Source organism: Alligator mississippiensis, chromosome 3, assembly GCF_030867095.1.
Source record: "Alligator mississippiensis isolate rAllMis1 chromosome 3, rAllMis1, whole genome shotgun sequence".
In the NCBI taxonomy this organism is placed as follows: domain Eukaryota; kingdom Metazoa; phylum Chordata; order Crocodylia; family Alligatoridae; genus Alligator; species Alligator mississippiensis.
This window is the reverse complement of record NC_081826.1, coordinates 67210907-67233992: the sequence shown is the minus strand read 5'-3', so window position 1 is coordinate 67233992 and position 23086 is coordinate 67210907. Positions and strand designations below refer to the sequence as shown.

General features: G+C 43.9%; 1 protein-coding gene and 1 long non-coding RNA gene across 3 annotated transcripts in view; one reads left to right on the top strand and one right to left on the bottom strand.

The window, feature by feature from the left end:
• Positions 1-16457: 16457 nt before the first annotated feature.
• LOC109285992 (uncharacterized) lies at positions 16458-19028 on the bottom strand. The gene is made up of 2 exons (XR_002093925.2): positions 18126-19028; positions 16458-17113 (listed from the first exon to the last, which is right to left on the bottom strand). It is a non-coding gene; the product is annotated as an uncharacterized LOC109285992 (long non-coding RNA).
• Positions 17671-23086, top strand: part of NKAIN3 (sodium/potassium transporting ATPase interacting 3) — a 679417-nt gene continuing 674001 nt past the window's right edge. The window contains exon 1 of one of the 2 annotated variants that reach the window (XM_019498721.2): positions 17671-17917. In XM_019498721.2, coding sequence (XP_019354266.1) covers positions 17864-17917 — 54 coding nt within the window. In that variant the 5' untranslated portion in view covers positions 17671-17863. The remainder of the gene's footprint in view (positions 17918-23086) is intronic. The other variant, XM_019498720.2, reaches the window with a different exon arrangement.

Genomic DNA, 23086 nt, shown 5'->3' with positions numbered 1-23086 from the left:
AGGAAGTCATCATCATCATAGTGGGACTAGAATTAAAGGCCAGATACTGGCTATATCCTCTTTTGTGTTACTAGAACCATTAAAATTCAGTGCAAGTTAGAACAGCTGTAGTGCTGTGGGAAAAGGAGACAGGACACTGATTTAGAATCATATTTGCCCCCTTGCCTCTCACCTGTGTTTGAGTTCTGTTCGAGTGTGCTTATACTGTGCATACAAATTTAGGTGCTTGGGATTGTGAACATCCGTAGTAGTACACTTTAAAAATATTGTTCCCAGATGGTAGAATACCGAGTTATTTCAAGCAATGAAACATCTAGTAATCTGTTTCTTTTTAAAAGTTAAAGCAGAAATGTTGAAGGAACATAAACCTGTAAGAAAACCTTGTATAGCCATCAGTATGGTTTAAACCAAGGGTGGGCAAAATATGGTCCATGGGCTGGATTCAGCACACCAGGCAATTTCATCCAGCTGACGAGAGCCAACCAACTAATTGTACCCTGCCCAGCCTGCGTGCCTCACTCTCACCCTCATGTGCAGAAGGGCCCGGTCCAGCCAGCATGCAGCTTTCCAGTGGGGCTGCTACTACCATGGCGGCAGCCACCTGGGGACCTGCTCATTTTTCCTAACATCTGGAAGCTCCTCCTTGTGTCCCTGCTGCAGTGCTTGCTCCAGGCAGCAGGTAGGGAAGTGGCAGGGGAAGTGGGGGCTGGAGCTGGGCAGGAGCATGGAGCATGGGGCTGGCAAGAGCACAGAGCCTATGCCCAAGGTGGGTGGCAGGAGCATGAAGCTCAGATGGACAGGATGTGGTGTGTGTGAGGGTAGCAGGCAGTGGGGACCCCCCACACCCTCCCCCCACCTATGGTGCATAGGTCCTGGTGCCAGCAGCAGCAGGCGGCAAGCGCTTGGGGTGCTTGTGGGCTGTGTAGGCATTGCCGTGCAGTGGCGCACGGCTCCAGCGAGCGCTGCACATGGTAGCAAGGAGTGCTGCCAGGCAAGCCTGCCTCTATCACAGGGGTGGGCAATTATTTCAGGTGGAGGACTGCTTACTGAGTTTTGGCAAGCCATTGAGGGCCGCATGACAGGCAGCCAGGAGCAGATAAATATTAATTTTCTAAAGTTTTTAGAGGCCCTATGGGCCAAATAGAATGCTCTGGTGGGCCACATCTGGCCCATGGGCTGCATTTTGCCCACCCCTGCTCTATCACATGGGGCTCCCCATGGTGGATATGAAGCTCCTGGCACTTGCACACCATCGGGGAAGCCCTGTGTGATGGAGCCAGCTGCCTTCCCTGCTCCCTGCCACCAGGGAAGCAGGGGTCAGGACTCCCTGCCACTTCTGGCAGAGTCCCAGCACCTGCACGGCAGGGGGCAGGGAAGGCAGCTGGCTCTATTATACAGGGCTTCCCTCAGTGGTATGCAAGTGCTGGGAGCTGCATGTGCACTGTGGGGAGTCCCATGTGATAGAAGTGAGCTGGCCTAGCTGTGCTTCTCATCGCCATGTGTAGCACTGGCTGGAGCTGCACACCACTGGGTGGCAGTACCTGCACAAGCCACAAGTGCCTTAAGCACCTGCTGCTGCCTGCTGCCACTGGCAGCAGGGGCTGTGCACCATGAGGCCAGAGTGTGTGGGGGGTCCCCACACTCCTCCCACCCTTTCTCACATCCCACAAATCCCACACATCTAAGCCCGGCCCCCACAAAGCCTGCATACCTGCACCTGCCAACATACCGTATGCCCCCCACACACAGCTACACCCCCTCACAAATCCCACACATACATACACCCCCACCCCCAACCACACCCTACTATACACATGCACCCTCCCAACCCCCCCCCCAATATACAAGAGTAAGGCTTTATTTTTTAGCTGTTATACAATCATCTCTATATGCCAGCAGTTCTCAAAGTGTGGGTTGCGACCTCAAATGTAGTCACAACTGCAACATCAGCAAATAGGGTCTCGGGGGTATTTTTACAATATTTTTTGTAATAAAATTAAAGTATGTTATAGTAGGTGTTTGACTTTTAGTATATGATTTGGGGTTTTTTTCTGGTTCCAAGATGGCAGCCCTTCCCTCTCAAAAGGAGTATGTCTGGGTGCAAGGGGAGGGACTTCTGGTGGCAAAGGTCAGGGGTTAGTGGGTGGGACTTCTGGTTCCAAGATGGTGACTAGGGGGCGGGGCACCTGTCAAGGAGAGGGGCTACCCTTGCAGCCCTCAACAGCTCATCAAAATTCATTAAGCAGCCCTGCAGCTGAAGTAATTGCCCACCCCTGGTTTAAACACTAAATTATTTTGGCTAAACGATTGATTCAGAGTCTTCTAAAAATCTTGTTTTCAAACATCTACTGAGGCACTTGAGACAGACGTTCAGAAAGGTTTTATGATATTCAAAGGTCTGACGAAATAGATCTCGTGCGTGCTTTTTTCTTGAGAGCAAAATTTTATTTTATTTTATTTATTTATTAGATTTATATCCTACCTGATCCAAAAGGCACTCAGGCTTAAACAGGAGATGAGCAGCAGTCTTTGTACCCTGCACCATGCAGATTGCAGTGACAGACACACACTTTTACATTTTATGGTTTTATATCGCTAGGATAAATGAATGTATAATCCATCCATCCCTTCTGAATCAGTTACTTTTAAATGGAACACATTTTAAAAGAGTATTAGAAAACATAACAAGTATTGATGTGACTTTTGCCAATTATGAGAGAGTTTTTGTAATATTAAATGTATACACAAATTCCAAAACTTTAAAATGTGGTTCTGCTGTGAGAATGACTATAAAATTACATTTTACCATGTTTGTTGTCTCTCAATGACTTTCATATTCTATATTTTCATTAATAGAAAATGTGTTTTGTTATCTCCTGTAGTAACAAGATCAGTTGGAATCTAAGAGTCAAGTTGGGTTGTTTCTGGTTTGTGCATTACAGTAGTATTTGGAACTAAAATGTTTGTTGATGATGTACAAACCAGAAAAGTCTCACTTGCTATCTCTCTTGCGTGCGCGCTCTCTCTCTCTCTCTCTCTCTCTCTCTCTCTCTCTCCCCTTCCATGATGGCTCTTCTGTATTAGTACACACCAATTTTGGTCAGTAAGCAAGTAGATATGACTCTAAAGTCATATCTTTATACTGAGAGTGTGCCAAACTTGGTCCTTTGCCTCCCAGACAAACTCAGAAATGCAAGTAGTCTCCTTTCATCAGAGGCAGATTAAGGTGTAGGGGGGTCCTGGGCAAACACAAAATTGGAGACCCCCTCCCCCCATTGGACCTGGGCTGCAGGGGCAGAGGAGCCACTTCCCTTCCTAGTGCTGGGTGGGTAGACCCCACTGGGCTGGCGGGGGTCTCCAATTTTGGGGGTCTGCCTTCGGGGGTCCACCTCTTCTCCCTGCCCCCTGCCTTGGCTATGGTCAAACGTACACACACATGCGCACACACAGACATGCACAGACAGGCACGCACACTCTACTCTCACTTTCTGCAAATGGACACAGACACAGACACACTCTCTGCCATGAACAGACAAATGCACAAACAGACTCTCTCTCTCTCTCTCTCTCTCTCTCTTTCCCCTCATAGGACCTCCTCCCACCCTCCTTGCTGTGAGCTGCCTGTGGCTCAGTCTAGGTCCCTGCCCAGCCCCTATTACACTTATCTGCAGGGAGCTGCTGCCCAGATGTCCTGTGCAGCCATGCAGATGCAGAGGGCTGGGCTGGGCCGGGAGCGCCATGCTGTGTCTCTGGCTGTGGGTGGTGGCACTGGGAGGGGTGGCACAGTCAGACTCAGGTGAATTTGGGGGGCTATAGCCCCCAAAGCTCTCCAAGTGCTGATGCCAGAAAAAAGGCACAATGCGATATGGCGCAGCACTCGTGGCCTGGCTCAGCCCTGACCACCCCCTCCCCCGCCAGGTGGAGTGTGGTTCTCCTGGCCAGGTTTGGCCCCCTCCCCCTAGACGGAGCACCATCCAGCTTGCCTCCTTCCCCCAAGCATGACAGTGCTTTCCTGGCCCAGACCCAGCCCTGCCTTCCACCCCCCCCACCCCATTGGTGGAGGGACCCTGTTTCTTTCTCCCAGGGAAGCAAATGTGAAAGCCGTGTTTTTAAACTTGGCACATTTTTGTCTCTCTGGGAGACAAAAATGGGTGCTGAGTTTAAAACTCTGGCTTTTACTTCCCTGGTGATGAGCATCCCGGAGCCCTGAACTGGTAGAGGGCCCTGGGCTCGTACCCAGCTGGCTCATCCATGAATCCACCTGTGCCTTTCATTAACTCCTGGGTGTACAACAACTCAGAAAAGTAGGTGTAGAGCCCAGGTTAGGAAATACAGAAAGGCAGTGGTAAGGTAGATGTACAGAACTGAAAAAGCTACAGCAATCAACCCTGGGCACAGTGTGTATACTTGGGGAACTAACTTTTCTGCAAGTCCCTCTGGAACAGCGTGCTGAATGGCCCCAGTCTATAGTCCAGTGAAGCAATGAAAAGCGTAATTTTACATATCTTGTTTTCTGTTAGCACTTTCAGACTGCAACTTAATAAGACTTCTTATTCCTCCATGATGAAAGGAACTGATCAAATCCAGTAACATACTTGACTAACAGTACACAGATATTTTTAAATGTATGCATTTATTTCAAATGTTACTATTTATCATAGCATTTGAACCACAAGGACTTTCTTGCAGCCAAAACACACTGAAGCTGCTTATAACACGTCACTGTGTAGATCAGGCTTGACTCAAATACCTTTTTTGTTCCTTGGGGCTAACGTAACTCTCCATCTGTAAGAAGAACAAACTACAGGTGGGTCAAATTCATATCCAGGAGTTCACTGCAGTTTCATTATGATATTGCAAGTCCATTACTCCTTGTTGAAAAGATGACATTTCCTGTTGAATACTGACATTTGAAAATACAACGGTAGCATATTACATTTCTTCTGAAATATTTGATACTTTAACAAACACGTGACAGACAAGATTTCATTAGCTTTGGAGGAAAGATTATACAAGTTGTTATTTATTCTGGAGTCTTAACCCTTCTTTTCCATTTTGGTGTCAAGCAGCTGAAAAGCAGATTCCTTGCTCGCCCTCTTGTGCCAATGGCCATGCTGAGCAGACCCCAGGGGCCCTGAATTCTGTGACAGGCCCTCCCTAGTTAAATCCACCAACTTCAAGTAGCCCACTGGTAGCCTGACGGTCTGGGTGGAATGGCTCTGCATACCAGATACAGCCTGCTGGCCATGTTTGATACTCCTCTTTTGATGAATGAGAGAACTTAGAGATGGTTTATTCCTTTAAATCAGCACTGTAAAAGCTAAAGGGGTTTTTATTTCAGATTACAGGTGTTCACCCAATTAAAGCCCATAATGAAATACATGGTAAAATCTAGATAGGTGGTACATAGTACAAAATTGTGCCTTAGTATCAGTAAATATGAACTATCAAAATATAAATGGCTTTGCTTAGTGCAATATAAAAATATAGTTGGACTGCTATTAATGAAGTTACAGCAGTGTATAAGTGGTGCAATGAAGTGGAGAATCTGGCCCAGTGGGTGTCACAGTTAGTTCATTTAATAATGGCAGGATTGCCTTTTCCTTTTTTCCCCCTTGTACAAACCAGAAAGTTGGAATTGGGTTTAAAGGTCTTGATCCAAAGCTCAGTGAAGTCAGGGGAATGAGAATTTGATCAGTCTCTGTATTTCATCTGATAATTTGATCAGTCTCTGTATTTCATCTGATAATTTCAAAGGACTGTGAAAATACCCATTGCAAAATGAAAAGGATAATATTCAGATTTGGAATATATTTGTAGTTTACACGATCAAAACATTATCCATCAATACAACCTCATTCTGTCTGCTGCAGGAACTTCTCTTTATTAGTGCTGGGAAAACTATTTGCATTGCATCAAACAATTTATTCAATGGATTTATTTAACTTTTTTGTTTGTTTCATAAGTATCAACAAAAAGACTGCTTGTGAGCTGCTCTGACCTATTCACACTGACTCTTTTTTTTTTCTTGTTTGTGCTGTATAGGTCAAATCAGTTGCATAGTATTGGTAATGCTTCCTTAATGGATGATTCATAAACCCTAGAGCAGGAGTTCCCCAAGTTTTTATGCTGTGGCCCGGCAAACCACAGCCCGGAAGTGGTTGCATCCCGGCAAACTGTGTCTCAGCAATCACAGCCGACCGTGGCCGGAACTTCTGGCTAGAAGACAGGCAAGGATACCCCCAACCCCTGGGCTGGAGGGGCGGGGGGGGGTAAGGGTGGGGGAGGGTAGGCCAAACCCTGCGCTGCCACGGGCCCTACAGAAGGAGCCACGGCCTCTCCGTCTGTCTCTGGAGGGCCTCAGTTTGCAGTCCACAGCCACTTCCGGTCCGGCGGTGGATGGTGCTGCGGACCAGCAGCCGACCCGCCGTGGCCCAGCACCGGCCTGTGGCCCAGGAATCGAGAACCTCTGCCCTAGAGGGCTACCTAAATTATGCCTGTCATCCAATACCTATGGCAGCAGTGCTGCCCAGAATCTTAATAACCGTATGTGCTATAACTCCATCTTCTCCCATCCTGAACACATCCATCTCACTCTGACCCAGACAGCCCCTTTATACTAGTTCTTGTGAAGATTCCACTGAAACACAAGCCTGAATGGATCTCTTGGTTCACTGATTCCAGTCTCTTGCTATCACAAGCAGCATCATTATATAAAAAAAGAAAACTTATTTAATAACATTTTAAAAATAAATTGGTTTTATGCCCCTCCTATTCCTGTTAAAAGGCTGTTCAAGGACCTCACTCCCCTAAGGGAAAGAAGCTTTCTTCTGATTTCCAGCCTAAACTTGTCCTCCAAGTGCATCTTGTACTTGTGTTCCTCAATTCCTGAGCCCTGGGATGTCTTCTGTTTAGAATCCTATTATATGCTCCACTCTTTTTTCTGCATACAATTGCTGGAGTAACAGTGAGAATCTTGCCTATAACCATTATAACTGTACCTATTTAGTATTATCAGATGGGTACGAAACCATACAGTATGAGTAAGTTATTTAGTAATAATAAGTTAATGGTTCCTTCCTTTCAAATTGGTCCAAGATCTGTGATGGCATCATTCAACCTGATGAGAAATTTTATTCATTCAGACTAATTCCTTGTGCACCAGAGGATGATATTTTTATGAGAATTAATGTGTTTGTATGCACATGTGAGTGTCTGTGTATAAGTGCATTTGTGTGTTCTGTGCAGCTATAGAGCTAATCTAACTTCTTTTAAGCTCAGTTGATAGACTCCCATTGACTTCATAAGGTATTGCCAGCTGTGAACTTTCAGGGACAGAAATTACATATAAACTGCTATAAGTGAATGGAAACTGTTCGGATCTGTAACATGAGAAGTTCAGCGTGCATAAACCATTTTCAGAATGGGCGAAACTAGTTTAAGATAAATCTGGATGAATGTAGTATCAGACTTAACTGATTATTAAACTGGTTTACTGAACTTCTGTCCTAGATCCCTTCTAGATTCAAGTTAACTCTCAGTTCCCCAGTATTCCAGGATGCTTTGCACATTTTTTTTTATAAACTCCTCCTCTCAGGGTGGGTGTACTAGCTTTGACCCAAGCTGTCTGTTCCAGCTGAACAGGGAGGCATGCTCTATTTCCCACCAGCTTCTATGCCTGCAGGCATGTGGCTGCATTATTAGAATCAAAAGTGAATTTCCATTCACTTGCTTATCAGTTCAATCTACACAGTTTAGACTAAACTACAAAGATTAAATTGATTAAGCCTTGGGCTTTTTTGACTGTCTGTACTTAGCCTCAAACCTCACTTGACTCCTAGAGCTGGGAATTAAAGAAAAAACAACAAATATTATGAAACTAATTATAACATTGCAAGAGTGGGCAATTGGAATTGACTGAGTCCTATACATATGTATTTTAAATGACAAGTTTAACCGCTGACAGCTGGGGACAAACAATGGTATTATAGGAGTCTGGGTATCTCAGGTGAGTGGGCAATCTATAGAGAAAACAAAAATTAAAATAGTAAAATAGTGCTCAGATCACTCTGTATGTTGTTCAACATCATGCACCAGCCAGACAATATCACTGGTTCTGGAAGAGTCTGTAAAACATAATCTAGAAGTTTAAAAAATGCTCATTTACTGGCCTAGTTTACTCTAACATTTGTCAAGTATGAAAAAAATGAAGTTAACTTTGTTCTAGCCCTTTTTGATGCTATCGGAGTTTGACCTCTATATAGATAGTCTAATAAGTGCCTGTCTGTAAAGTCAGATATAAATGGGTATATGAGAAAAAGTAGAATAGTGTTCCTTTTTCTATTAATTCAGATATACAGGCTAAATTATGTTTCAATGAACTTAGTTATGGAAGAGAACTAAAAATGTATTTATTTCAGTGACACATAATTATGTACTTCTAGTCTGTCCTGTTTTTTTTAAATTACTTTATGCAAATCTCATTTTCAAGGATTATATATAGAGTAAAATTAGATGAGCCCTTAAACACTTAGTATAATATAATTGTGGAATTATGGTGTGTGTGTTCATGGTGTATGTTTGTGTGCATGTATGAACGCACACACATACACACTCCTTTGCATAAGGTCCAAAGGATAATTTGTAAATCAGGTTGTTATAGCTAACAGAAACGTGTTTTGTTTGAGGAAAATTGACAAGAGGCCTAATTATTTCCAGCAAATGATTGTTTGTGTCATGAGCATATTGAAAAGAAAGACAAATTAACACAGAGCAAAATAATTAGGGGAAAACACCCAACATTTAAGATACACAAATAAAAAATGTTTCCCGCCAGATCTAGACTGCTTTACTTTGCTGTGAAAGAAGAAGTGAGAAGCCTTCTTCCACCTATATGGTTTAAGGGAAGGGTAGTTTTGTAGAGTCAGATCCTCAACTTATATAAATTGCAGTAGCTCGACTGAAATCAATGGAGCAAGGAGTGAAGATGGTTTACTCAAGCTGTGGCTCTGGCCCATGGTCTTTGCTCCAGGGTCATTTCCTGTCTTGGTGGGGGAAGCTGCATTTTATAGAGAGGTTTACACACTCCCTCCCACCATCTAGGGAGTGCATTTTTCTGTCCTATGCCAAAATGCTCTTCAGTACTACCCCTTAGTTTGAGGCTGCTCTTTACAGCCCCTTAAATGGTGCAATCAAGCCTTGCATGTTGTGGAAAACAAGCACTTGAGTTAAAATGTTTTAGCACTATAGATATAACAAAAGAACATGTTTTTAAAAACAACTGTAATAAGTGTGATTTAGGTCAATTTCATTTTTTGGGATTGAGTAGGCAAGTCATTTTTTGCCTTTTTTTGTGAAAAACTGCCATTACACATCTGTATGGAATTGCACGAAAGGGAATGTGAATCATCCTGAAAAAACACTGCATCTACTAAAGCTGTCACAAGAAATCTTAAAACTTACCATGTGGGAAACTAACACAAGGGGGAAACAATTAACAATCCTAATTCAGGTCTCAAACTCCTACTGTCTTCAGTGTAGAAGGAACTGTTACCAAATTTGCCCATTACTTTGGGGTGTGCTCATTTATTAGGGATAGTTTCTAGGGTCTTGGTGATTCTGTTAATGTGCTGCTTGTGTTACTATACGGAGCAGTATTTCTCCCTTCTGCAAGCCCTCACCCCCAGTGGAGCTATCTTGCAGGACTCAATCTCAATGGGACTGGGTTCCTCCAGTCACCAAATCAGTCATACACACAAACACACACACATTAACATGACACGCCTGATCTGGCCGGGCTGATCAGCATGGACAGGCTGACACCCTCATATGCCAAGACTCAGTTCATAAGACCAACAATAACATGCAGTCAAACACAAGCACACAGGTAAACAGAATCCCTCTGAATCCGGCTGGGTGTCCAGCGGACACCCTCATGGGCCAGCATTCAGTTCATAAGGGCACGTCTGAGTCAAACTGGGTCAATCAGCCAGTATAAGCTGATCCCCTTATGTGTTTCAAACTCAGCACGTCCCAATCTTTGGCCTCTTGATGAGCAAACCCCACAATAATTTAGGCTTCACAGGGATCTTTAGCATAGGTAAAAGAAGTGTTGCTGCAGAGCACAGGAGGAAAAAGAAGCAGAGAAGGAAAAATATACCCAATTACTACCAGTTTGCCTATAAAAGTTATTTATTGCTAAGCATATGAAATATATAATAGTACTAGTAGTAATAGACATGCAAAAGAAAAACAAACACAAACAATGACAATACTACCCTGGTTTCACTAAGTATTTGGGGAAACTTAGCTCAAGCTTAACTGATATCGTTCAGGTTCAGAAGTTTATGCCTAGAAAGAAGAGAGAACACTGTAATCTCACCTAATCCACGGTACTCAGGCTGCAAAGCTGACAGGCACAGTCCGTAGCACAATCCTTGAAGAGAGAGACGATCTGTTCTTCCAGCGTCCCAAGAACGACAGGGTTTGGTGTCAGCACAGGAGTTTTCTTCTTCTTTCCTTTTCTCCCTCTTTCCTCCTGCTTCTTCTTCTTCTTTCTTTCTCTTTTAAGCACACACACTTACAGATTTTTATACCCTCAGTTCAGCTGCTTTGAAGCACCCTCAGTAGTGTAAATCATTGTCTTTTCTATTGACAAGGGGTTATCTGGTTTGGACCATCTCAGGAAACTGATTGATAATCAGGAAACACTTAAGATTAGGGAGTAACCCAAATACTTGGGAGCCAGCTTGAGATTCCTATGGATGGCAGATATCCTGATGGGATATCTCATGGTTTCTTCAGGAACAATAGATAGCTTGCAGCATCAGGATTTTGGATTTTTACTTGTTGTGCACAAGCCTCAGCTTAGCATGACTTTTCCAGATCTAAAGCAATTATTGGGGTGCTCATAACCTTTTGTGGAGAGGACTTCCACCAGTCGTCTCGGGAAAGATACGACAACACCTGGGATTAGGGCTCCAGCAGGCTGGATGCTGTGATGAACCCTTAACCATTGTTCAAATGTTGCCCATACCCCCTCTGACTTGGTCTCTTGCCTCAGCATTCCCTAACCCGGCAACCGAGTTTTAGTCAATCAAGTTTAAATAGGCCTCCCATAGTGGGACCGGGGAATGTACGGCCCGAGATGCTTATTAAACTTAGAGCTGTGTGTGTGTGTCTGGGGGGGGGGGAAAGTCCTTAGCAAATCCAGATTAGAACTGGTCTGATAAATGCTGAGCTGGGTGTGTGTGAACATGGGTTGATTAACATTGGAAGCACAGATTCCCCATCATGCAGTGCTCTCCTGCTTCTCTGGTCCCAGAATTCACTGCAGTCTCTGCTTCAGGCTTTCTGTTTTCCATCTCTCCTGTAAATGAATGGTCATCTGGTTCCATCTTGGATGTAAATGAGACCTAGGGCAGTTGTTTCACTCTTATCACCCTTATCTGGAGAGTTTTAGGTGCGTCTCTCACTGCATCTTAATCAGTTTTGTTTAGGTAGAGGAGGGGAGGGAGGGGGGTGAGTCCTTTGTGAGTCAGACAGACTTCATCCTGTGCCAGGGTTGCCCAAGAATACAGAGCTGAGGCGTAACAGAACAGAGTGCAGAGCATACCATTGTTGTTGAGACACGTGGTCCAGACTCTTGTCTTGATGACTAGGAAAGGTTGAGAGGCATGAGCCCATCAGATGCAGAAAGAGTGCCTTGTGTATGCCTTAATAGCAAATCCTTTTTACCATTTGATACTTTCTGTGTTTTACATGGGTATTTGTTCTTAAAATATAATACCAGTTTGGGGGGCAACTATGTTTTACTATTATAGTATACTGTTACAGTCCTTCTAGCATAGATATGGTTGTAGTCTGTTGTATTAATGTCAGTTATCTTTTGCTTTGCAGATGTGACAGTCTTTCAATGAAGTTTTGTTTGTTTGCCATCATCTTGTGTTACTACATCTGTATCAGTTTCTTAAAGTTAAAAAAAAAAAAAGACTTCAGCACCATGTTTATTCACAGTTAATGTTCTCAAGTGGAACATTTATTGACCTGCAAAAAAGAAGTGTCTTAGTACTTGTCAGATAACATGTGTTTCTATGGTTAACATGAACTGGGGAGTTACAAAACAACGATTTCTAACTTTGTTCTATCACAGATAGAACTGGTAGTTATAGTGCCGTGATAGCAAGTACTACACATAAACAGGAGAAGTAAAAAATAGAGAGAAAATAGAGGGAATAAAGCTTAGCTGGACAAAATCTTTTGTCGACATGTCAGGAAATGTTATAGGAAGACAGGCCCTGTGTTTAGAACATGCTCATGTTTTCAAAACTGGCTGCATAACAGTCTTAGTTTATAAGTAAGATCATTCTAATCAGTTGTTCAGATTCAGAGTTTAGCACAATTAACATCTGACCAAGAAAAACCAAGAATGAAGTGGTGTTTTAGATTAGGGTTAAAGTGTATGAGCCAACCTGTGAAGGAAAGCAAACACAACAGCCTCTCATGATATTCCGAAGTCTGGTCTTTGTCATTGATCCCTTGCTTTCATTACCATTGGGTTCACCCGTTGTATTGTTTAAAACAATATTTTTAAATAAAAAATATTCTTTCAAAGTATGCACACTTCTCTCTTCCACTCCATTCTAATGAAGGACACAATTTCCTGGCAGGAGGTGTTAACACCGGAATGAAAAATTAGATCGTAATACTGTAGGCCTGTCTTCTGAAAGATAAACGGAAAGCAGGATTTACTCAGAACACTGATGATAACTTGAAATACTCATTTGTCTTTAAAAGTGTATTAAATTCTATCTAGTTTCTAAGTTGTCTGCAGTATTTTAAAACTGCTTGGGGAATATACAGTAGGTTGTTTTTCCTAAGCAATTACAATTCTGTATCTCACTGAAACTCAATCTACTGCTAACTATAAGGAGAACCATTCCGATCCCTGTATCCCACATGATTCAACGAATGCTTAAAGAGCTGTCACTCTAGCTGTTTTCTGTTCTATCCCACTGCACACAGAAGAAAAAAATGACAGACCATGAGAATCCTGCAAACTTCTAACTACCACATTTACTTGAATCTACAATTCAGCATGGGGAGAAAAGCCCCTTGTCTTGGATTTAAGTAAAAAAGTGGTGGTGGGGGGAGGGGTGCAGGGAGGACAGGTTGCCGCTGTGACTCTAGCTTCATCCCAACCAGGGCCTCGAGTGTCATAGCTACTGCCCTCCCCTCCTCCCCACACTGCTCTGCCACCTTTGCTTTGGGCCATCCTGTCCCCCATGCACCTCTGCTCCCCACCATGCCATCTAACTTCCCCCTCCCTGCCACTGCTGCTTACCCTGAATTGTGGCTCTGGCTATGCTGCAGCAAGGGGTTGGAGTCAGGCTGCTTGACTCCCCTGCTGTGTGCCTTCCTACCATCTACTGCCCCCTTTTTGCCCCCCCTGGTTCTGTTTGCCCTGTTGCAGCAGTGTGGGGGACACATTTTAAGATGACCCTTCATATATACATGGAAATTTATGACAAATGTATAATTTTGGAATGTATAGAATCTGATTACTTGGGGTGGAAGGGGTGTCTTAAATTGAAATAGTCTTGAATTCAGGTAAATGCAGTATACACACTTAACTTTCTGCACTATGCCTGAGACTATTTGCCATGCTTAGAGTTAAGGCTTTCAGCCTGCAGGTTTAAATTGCCTTTTAGTGAGGTATTTCTATACATGAGTAAAAATAACAGAGCCAGGCTGCAAGACTACATTCTCTGTGTTTTGATAATTACTGGAATGCAATGAAAAAGTACTGGAAGTTGCCTTACTGTTAACTCTGCCTCTTGCTCTTTTCAAGATGCTTGCTATGACTTTGGTGGTGGGGAAGGGGTGGGAATGGAGAAGAAGCCTTTTGGCAATGACCCTACCTCTCCAAGTTGCCCTCAGATTATGGCACAGGGCTAAAACCACAATGGTGGAGCCCTAGACTAATGGGGAACCTACATCCAGAATTGCTTTAAACTGATCCTGAAACGCTAGTTAAATTACAAGCTTATATAAAATGACAGTATCAGAAAAGTCACTGATAGCCATTAATGTCATATAGCTCTATTTAGCACCTATCAGTTTCATAGTAGCTAGGGTCAGGAGGGACCGGAACAGATCATCTAGCCTGACCCACTACCACAGGCAGGAATGAATGCTGGGTTCACAAGACCCCAGACAGGTGATCGTCCAACCTCCTCTTGAATTTGCCCAAGGTAGGGGCGAGGACTACTTCCCTGGGAAGTTGGTTCCAGATTTTGGCCACCCTAACTAAAATATTTCCTTCTGATCTCTAACCCAAACCTTTTCTCCATCAGCTTATTACCATTGCTCCTTGTCACCCCAGGTGGTGCTGGGGAGAAAAGGGCTCTGCCTATTCGCTGCCGATCTCCCCTGATGAATTTGTAGGTACCCCACTGCTCACATCTTGCCAGGTTGAGTACAACCCGTCCACCACTACTCTCTGGAAAAGCCTAGGCCCAAGAATAGAATTACATTCTGAGACTAAAGACTTCTCTATGAGGAGACCCTGCTGTTTTGCTTGTTTTAAAGAAGCAGTCACTGGTTTGACTGCCTCCCTTGATTTCAACTAATGAAGTTGCATCAGGAGACTGACAGGATCTGGCCAAATCAGGGTTAGAAAATTAGTTACTAGGATGAAGTTAACACCCTGAGCTTCATTTGGAAGTTAATCAGTATCTAGGCTAATCTAGCAGATGGATGGCAGGTGTAATGTGCTCTCCATGTGAAACACTGCTTAGAAAGTGAGCAGCTACATTCTGTACTTGCTACAAAATGGATTTAGGGTTAAAGTAATCTAGGCTCAAGATGTTGAAGAAATAAAAGGCCATGATAGTGTCTGCAACTTCAAGAGTCTGAAATTTTATTAAGTACAGATGATACTTCTGATGGCACCTGCTGCTACCTGATCATCTAACAGGAGATGGCAATCCAACAACATTTCTACATCTGGTATACAGGGCAATTCAGGGAACAGAATCCTTTCCTTGCCTACACATCTTTTCACACCCACTGTCTCTTTCTCTGGCCCAGTAACTGTTTCATTGTTGAATACAAAGTGGCTCATAGCTGTCCTGTGATTGATGGTATGTCCAAGTCTTTCTCTTCCTCAGTCATTTCCAACTACATTAAAACAGAAATTTTCATTAGTCCTCCATAAGTGAAATATCTTGCAGTTGTATTATCCTGTGTCTATTACTGTAGGTCTTAAGGCCATGCCGTTCTTTCTATATGCTACCCCAGTTCTTTTCTATATGGCATATGCCTTTTAACTTCATATGAACAGTGCATGCTGTTATATTATGTGCTAGGATAATTAATGAAAATATCAAAAAACTCTAGTCCCAAGATCAATTCTTGAGAAACTGCACTAACTTCTTTCTACCCTGATACTTCCTCTGTCAACACTATGTGTTATCTTCCCTTAGATGTTTCACTTTGTAATTCTACTAATCCCTATCTTCTCCAGCCTAACTAATAATATCCTATATCATATGGCACTATTCTGAATACTTTATTAAAGTCCAGATAGATGTCATCTATAGTATTTCCTTTGTTTTGAAAAGCATTTACCTTAAAGACAGATATTAGGTTAGCTTGGTGTAGCCTGCCTTTGCTAAAATTCATGTTACATTTTATCCCAGTTTCTATGCTTAGTCTTTTTCATTATTCTTTCCTTTAAATCAAATGTATTTTAAATCCTCATATACTATTGAAGTCAGATCAACAGGCCTATAGTTGTCCAGGTCACTTATTTTTTACCTTTCTTAAATATAGACACTACATTTACTATTCTCTATTTTAATGATACCTGAATAAATGCTCTAAAGGTTGAGTTGATAGAGCTCTGTCAGTGCTTTGTGTGAGGTCTAGTCAGCTATGTGTGTCATAAAAACTCCTTCAGAATTGAGTCTCAGGGTGGGGAAGGAGAGGAGCACCTAACCTGCAAGTCTAATGTTGTCAGGATTTGGATTTAGGAAATTCTGCTAGCAGAAACTTTGATGCCCAGGAAATTAAGGCCACAACAGAGAAGAGGTTCTGAGGACTAAATTTTGAACGTAAGTCTCATTTAGGCACCTTAGTTCCTTTGTGGCCCAGCCATTGGTATCGTGCCTACATTGAAAGAACTACTCCTTAGGTGCTTATATTGAATCTATCACAGTAATATCTATGCAGAGATGATGTGCTCAAACTGGAACTCTTATTGTCATTGCAAACTTTCAACATACTAATAGATGTAAGCCTTTGAGCCTCTTCAAATTGAATATTTTCTTTTTAAGATGTTGCACATGGAGGGTTAATTTCTGCACTCCTTACTACCATAATCAAGGTAACACTTGCCTAAGTTAAGCAGGTCATGGCTTCATTCTCTTTCTTTTGTTCCTTGATCTATAGAAAAATATTGTAATTCTTTATTTCTTACACAAGCAATTGAAAAAAAATCAAACTTAAGCAGCATTTCAAATCCAGCATGCAATCCTCTCACTTTGCAGTCAGCCTGGCTTCCCAGGGGATGCTGCCCATGAGTTTCCTGAGCCAGTCAGAGTCTGATTTTCTAAAGTCCAGGGTCCTTATTTTGCTGCTCTCCAGCCTTCCTTTACTCAGATTCCTGAACTCAGTCACCTCATGGTCACTGCTGCACAAGGTTCCACCAACTAGTACATTCCCTACCAGTTCTTCCCTGTTTGTGAGCAGTTGGTCAGGGAAAGCACAGCCCCTGGTTGGCCTCTACAGCACCTGCACCAGAAAATTGTCCTCTCACTTTGCAGTTAATTTCTGGTCCCAGCTATCTGACAGTTATTAACGTTTAATTCATCCATTCAAAATGCTGCTGAAGGTCTAGTGATGAACCTTCTTGGAAGCTCATCTTCCAGGACTGTCATTCTCCGTCCACTGTTGCGCTGTGTATTTCACAGAAGGACGATTCGGTGTGTTTCTAAGGTGCCTATAGAGAGAGACTTTTCATACAGCAGTGTTCAACCTTGGCTGGCAGTTGTTAGCAGACAATAGGATGTTGGCAGGTAGGGAGTGGAACATGCTATATCTGTGGCCAGGCCTATAAGAAACCAGACAAGTAATCAGTTTGTGCTGATGGGGAAAAAAAAGGTAAATAGCACTTCTGCCATTTGAGAGAGAGAGAAAAGAAACCCAGCAGAGGCAAGGTGCCTATGTATTTCTGTTTCCCATCTATAGCTAGAGCTTGCAATGAGGGGCTGTCTCTGGACCCTAACACCCGTCTGGAGGTGCAAATCTACCCTGGCTTCAGACTAACCCAACTATCTCCATCTCCATCTACCTGCCTGGGGCCGCAGCGATGCAGCTCCCAGCTGTCCGTAAGGCGCTGGGAGAGGGGAAGCTCTTTCATCCTTGCCGGGCTGGCTAGGTTGTCCTGGCAGTGCTCAGGGAACTTACTCCTGGGTCCAACTCCATCTCCCCAGTGGAGTGGGGGGGATCCGTGTGTGTGCGCGTGCCCCCCCCGCCAGCCAGGCAAGTCCTTTGAAGTTTCCTCTTGGTGAGCCCCCCCCCGCGCCCCTCCGGCTCTCGCTCCCGCCCGCCCACCCGCCCGCGCCGCGCCGCGCCGCGCGCCGCCCCCACCTCCCCGCGCACACACCGCCCCCTCCCCAGAGCGGGACCCCGCTGCCCCGGGCTGCGCCGAGCGCGGCTCCCTCCCAGCCTCCGGAGCCCGACAACAAAGGAGCCCCGGGGCCAGGGGGAGCGGGGCCGTCCGGATGCGGTGAGACCCCCGCCCGGGAGGAAGGGAGAGGACGGAGCAGCGCGGCGCGGCGCGGCTCGCCCTGCCGCCACCATGGGCTGCTGCACCGGGCGCTGCACGCTCGTCTTCCTCTGCGCGCTGCAGCTGGTGAGTGACCGCCGGGTCGGGGCCGGGGGCCAGGGGCTGCCGAGCCGCCCTCCACCTCCTCTCTCCGAGCACCGCCACTGCCCCGAGCTTCAGTTTGTTAGTGATTGATTTAATATTTGTTGGTGGTAGTCGGGATAATCTGCTCCGCTGCCCTCCCTTCCCTTCTCTCAGCGCGGGGGTGCCCGGGCCCGGGGGGAGACTCCCTCACTCTGGCTCGGCTGCTGCCCCTCCGCCTGGGTCTTTCTTGCCAGCTTAGAAGAACTCCTCCGCCTCGTGTCAGGTTGACAGCTCCGGGCTGGGAATCAAGTTGGTGGTTAAGCCGGGGTCGCGGTGCTGAGGCAGCGCTGGGAGGTAGGAGGGGGCGCCTGTTGTCTGTCTGTGTGTGTGCTGGCAAGTCCAACCAACTGAGAAACTGAAGTTGGGTTTTACGCCCCGCCATGCGAATGGCACTCTTAGGACCTGCCGTTGACTTTGGCTTTTTGAGTCCTTCCTTGTGGTCAGGTGTCACTGACCTCCTTTTATGTCAGATCCATGCGGGGGAGCGTGCAGGATCCACCTCTTTCTTTTTATGCTGGAAAAAGGCAAGACAAAATCTGCATGTCTTTCTGTGTCTTTCCTCAAAGGTCTTCTTTTCCTTTGATAAAATATTCCTGGACTCGTACCATCCAGATCTAAAGTGTATCTTCTCTTTGTTTACCGAGTTGGCACCTTTGTTTTGGAGAGAGAGTTGTCAGGGGAAAAAAATCTATACTGAGCAATAATAATTCTTTGTCTGGCTCATTAGCTCCGTGAAAAAATAACGCTCTTCCTTTACCAGTTAGTCCCTAGTCCCAGGAGTATTTTAAAAGATTTTTCTCTCTTACACTGATTTGGAGGCATCTCTTTTACCACATGATTTTCCTTCTGATGAGTGGTGTTCTCACTCTGGGTGTGCATGTGTGTGTGCGCACGCATGTGTGTGTGTGTGCCTCTAAGGTTAAAATGTACCGTGTCTAGGGATTGTGATCATTTGGTAATCTTTCTACCTCCCTGCTAAAGCCTTTGGAAAAGCTTCTGCTTCACAAGAAATATGAATGCCTTGTTAAATGCAGCCTATCATTCATTTTCAAGGCATTAGATGAGATTCTCAGCTGGTGTAAATTGGTATAGCTCCATTGTTTTCAAGTATTGACTCATTAAGAGGGACTCTTAATCATTTAGTCTTAGACACCTGGGTGCAGTGTATGCCTTTCACATATGGCATTTGGCAGTTTGTTTCTTTACTTTTAGGAAAGCTTTTCTTATAAATTGGTGGCCTTAATTCTCCTCACTTACACGAGTTTTATACTGTCACCGTATTGACTAGAAAGAAGTGATTCCTGATTTACACCGATGCACAGGAGAGGGGAATTGGGGCTTTCATCTTTAAAAATCTCTCTCTACTGCAGCTATGAAGGTTATAGTAACTGTATTTACTATTCTGTAGGATTACTGGGAGGCTATAAAAACTGAAGAAGTAAAGTGTGAATAGCTACCATAATACATAGAGAACTGCATATAAAATCTTTTGGAAAAGAGTATCATATTTTATAACATACTGATCAAATGCTCTCACAACTTAAAAAAATGCTTTTAATATGTGGACTTTTCTACTCTACTTGCTTGTTTTCTAATAATGCTTAGCTTGATAAATTAATATCTAGCCAATTGCATCTAACATAATTTTTTCAGTTACAGAATAAAAACTGTAATGGGTATGTTTGTAGATCTGAGATTTTAACCTAGTAGGCATAAACTCAAAGCCAGGTTACTTCCAGTGATCTCCGTGGTGGCAGTGTTGAATTTATGTTTGTGAGAGTTGTCACCACAGGGGGTTTTAGATCTCTTTCTAACATCACAGAGGTCATGAGTATAAAGCATGCCCAACAAAACTGCATCCCCAGACATTACTATCATTAAGGGAGATTTATTCTACCTTGCATCCATTTATGGAGAGGTGAAAGACATATTACTGACTGTGGACAGTGTTTAGATTAAGTGCTACAAAAGCCAAAGTACTTGTTTTGCTAATCTGTAGCAGTGCGAAAGTACAAAAGATTTATGCAAGCTGAGAGAATTTTTGGAAAAATAGAAAGATCATAATGTTTTTAAAACAATAAGAAGTAAAGGTTCACAAAAAGGAACATTTCACCTTCTCATCACAGCCAAGTCATATTATACCAAAGGAGACAAAAATAGTTTTACAAAAAGAGATTTTGAAAGCAATCAGAACTTATTTGATTAAGAAAAAAACTGGGCAGCTGAAAATTCTCTAATAAAGAGTCAACCCTCCTTTTGTGTATGCACCATGTACCTGGTACTCCTTGTATCTCCCTAAACGTTTGCCAATAAAATGTATATTTCAGAAACTGTTTGATATCCCAAATAGATTATTTCTCTTGTGTAGATTTACTGATGCTTGGGACTGGAATACTTTCTAGTCAGTTCTAGCAAATGCTATTGTTATTAACTGTATGTAGAGTGACCCTCATATTCATCCAATCCCTAGCCATGGAGCTTCTCATACTTGACTTCAAGGCTTGATTCTCCATCATGTTTCAACAGTGTTCTGTCAAGAGGATTTGATTAATGTTTGTAGAGTCACATCTGTATAAAACTGGATATAAGCCTGGAGAACCAGGTCTTTGGATCTTAATCACTGTTTAAAGATTCTGTTCTATCTAGTTCTGAAAACACTGGCCACATTCATGAAATGTGTTGGTGTGATAGCAAGTTGGTGTAACAGGGAGCAAGGACTCCTGTCACTTTAAGAGGACATGGACATCAGGGCAAGACCTGCAGTCTGGTGGAGGCAGCTGAGTAAAGGCCAGTTGCTAAAATGTAGAGGCAACAGGAACAGGAGCTACCAGAGTGGCTAGGTATAGACCGTCAAAAAGCCCAAGGCTGAATTGATTCATTCTTTGCAGGTCGGTCTACGATGCAGAAATTGAACCAATAAGCAAATGCATAGACATCTAGTTTTGATTTGGGAAGTGCATTGGCCAGCAATGGCTCCAGTCAGAAAAGGTGGTGGGGGTAGGCATTATGGTACAGCTCTCTGGCACATAGCCAGCATAGGCTGTGTGTTCCCTTCCTCTTCCTGCTGCCTCTGAAGTCTCTGGGATTTATAGTTCACAATCACAGCAGCAGGATTGCAGGGCTGCTCATCACTCCCTCTTCTTGCTTCCAGATGCCTCTGGGTTTTGTAGCTCACATTTGCAACCAGCAATAAGTAAGCCAGCAGGACAGGGAGGGCAGCTCTGTAATTGGGGGAAGGGGAGTTTAACTCCGCTCCCTGGCCCCAGATCCCAGCTAGGGTTTGCCAGTGAGCCATCCAGTGATCCAGCCCTCACTGTTTCAGCTAGGGAGCAGAGGGATGGGACCAGCCCTGTCTCTGGAGCAGACAGTGCAGCGTGGCCCAGGGATGCAAAATGCTGGGATGCTGAGGGGCTCTAATTTAACTTGAACCAGGAAAGGGTCTGGAACAGAAATTTCATAAACTGGTTTGACCAAAGTCAGTTAAGTCTGATACTGCATTCAACAAGGTTTACCAGTTTTATCTATTTTGAAACTGATTTATGTGCACTGAACTTTTATTCTGTTACAGGTTTAAACCAGTTTCTGATCACTTAAATCGGTGTGTGTGTAACTTTTGTCTCTAGCCAGAGAGAGTGGCCCTGGAGCCAGATGCCCTGCAATAGGCAGCAAGTGGCAGAACTCCAGGCAGAACAGCTGGGTTGGCTGCAGCAGAGGAAGGCTGGTTTAGTGGGCTAAGGAGAAATCCCTGTGCATGGTTAGGAAATTATGCGATTGGAAGGGGTAATGCTTAGGGGTGTATAAAACTTGTTTCTGAGACAGATTAGGCAGTTTGACCCTGACTGCTGCAGGGGAAGTTGCTGCTAGGGAGTAAGGTTGCTGAAAATAGACCTGTAGGCACCCAGAGTACACTAAAGCATTGGAAGGAGACGGCTAACAGAGGAATAGGGGTTCTTGTAGAATAGGGACCCAGAGTGGGGTTTAAGCATTTTAGCTTGAGGCTGTTTGCTTGTGTTTCTATTTTGAACGAAGGTTTGGACATGACTGCAGGGGTGGTTAGAGGGCACAGGTGAGACATCTGGGAAGCACTACAACTCAAGGGGTTGAGGCCAGCCCTGCAAGTGTCTGGGACCTGGTGGCCTGTGAGAGCTAAAGCCAGGTAGTTCATAGGCTGGGGGCAGCAAGCCTTGTAGGGATCAGGGAGCCTAGCAGATAGAATAGTGAGACCCATGAGGCATGGACATGGTTATGGGGGAAGCTGGAGACCATGATTAGGACTTGTAGGGACATGATTGGTGCCCACAGGGCAAGATTAATGTCAGGTGGGCACAAATGATGCTGGCAGAGACTGGAATAGTTTTTATTAGCAGACTGAAGGTTCAGTGACAAGTAGGATCAAGGGACCAGCTAAATAAGCTAAGTCAGACTAAGGACAGTGCCATCAGGATCACTCCAGGACACTGGGGCCGTTTCCCAAAGTAACATATACCATTCATGTCAAGGTATTGGCAGGCAAAGTGGTGAAGCGCTACCTAGAGGAGCTGGAGTGGGACCAGCCCTGTCATAGTTGGCTTCATAGCACAGTTTCTCTGGTTTCTTTACAACCATTCTACAGATTTTTCCCCTACTCTTAGTCATTTAAACTTGTTCTGAAGAGAATCAGAGTCATTGGTTGACTGTTGGAGTATAAACTGTCCTTTTTCTAATGGAAATAAGGCTTATTACCTTCAAGATAACTTGTTTGCATTCTTTAGTGTTATCTAGACAGGATTTCAATATAAGTTTTAAAAATATCATAATAACATAATTTTCTTATAATTATGTTTAAAAAAAGCATAACCCAAACTGTCCACACCAGTTTTCAGATTTGTACTGAATACAGTTCAGTGCTACATACAAAAAACCTTTCAGAACCATGCATAGTAGTGAATACCTGAAGGGCATTCCATAGGTAATCTTGTATCTTATATCATAATAAACTTGTTTCAAAATGTAAATCAATTCAAATACATGCAACACAAAGGTTGTAGAAATATTCACAGAATGAGTGAGGTATTAGGTCCCAGTTTAGAAAAGCCCTGAAGCTTGTACTTTGCTGAACTCGGTTGCCTCATA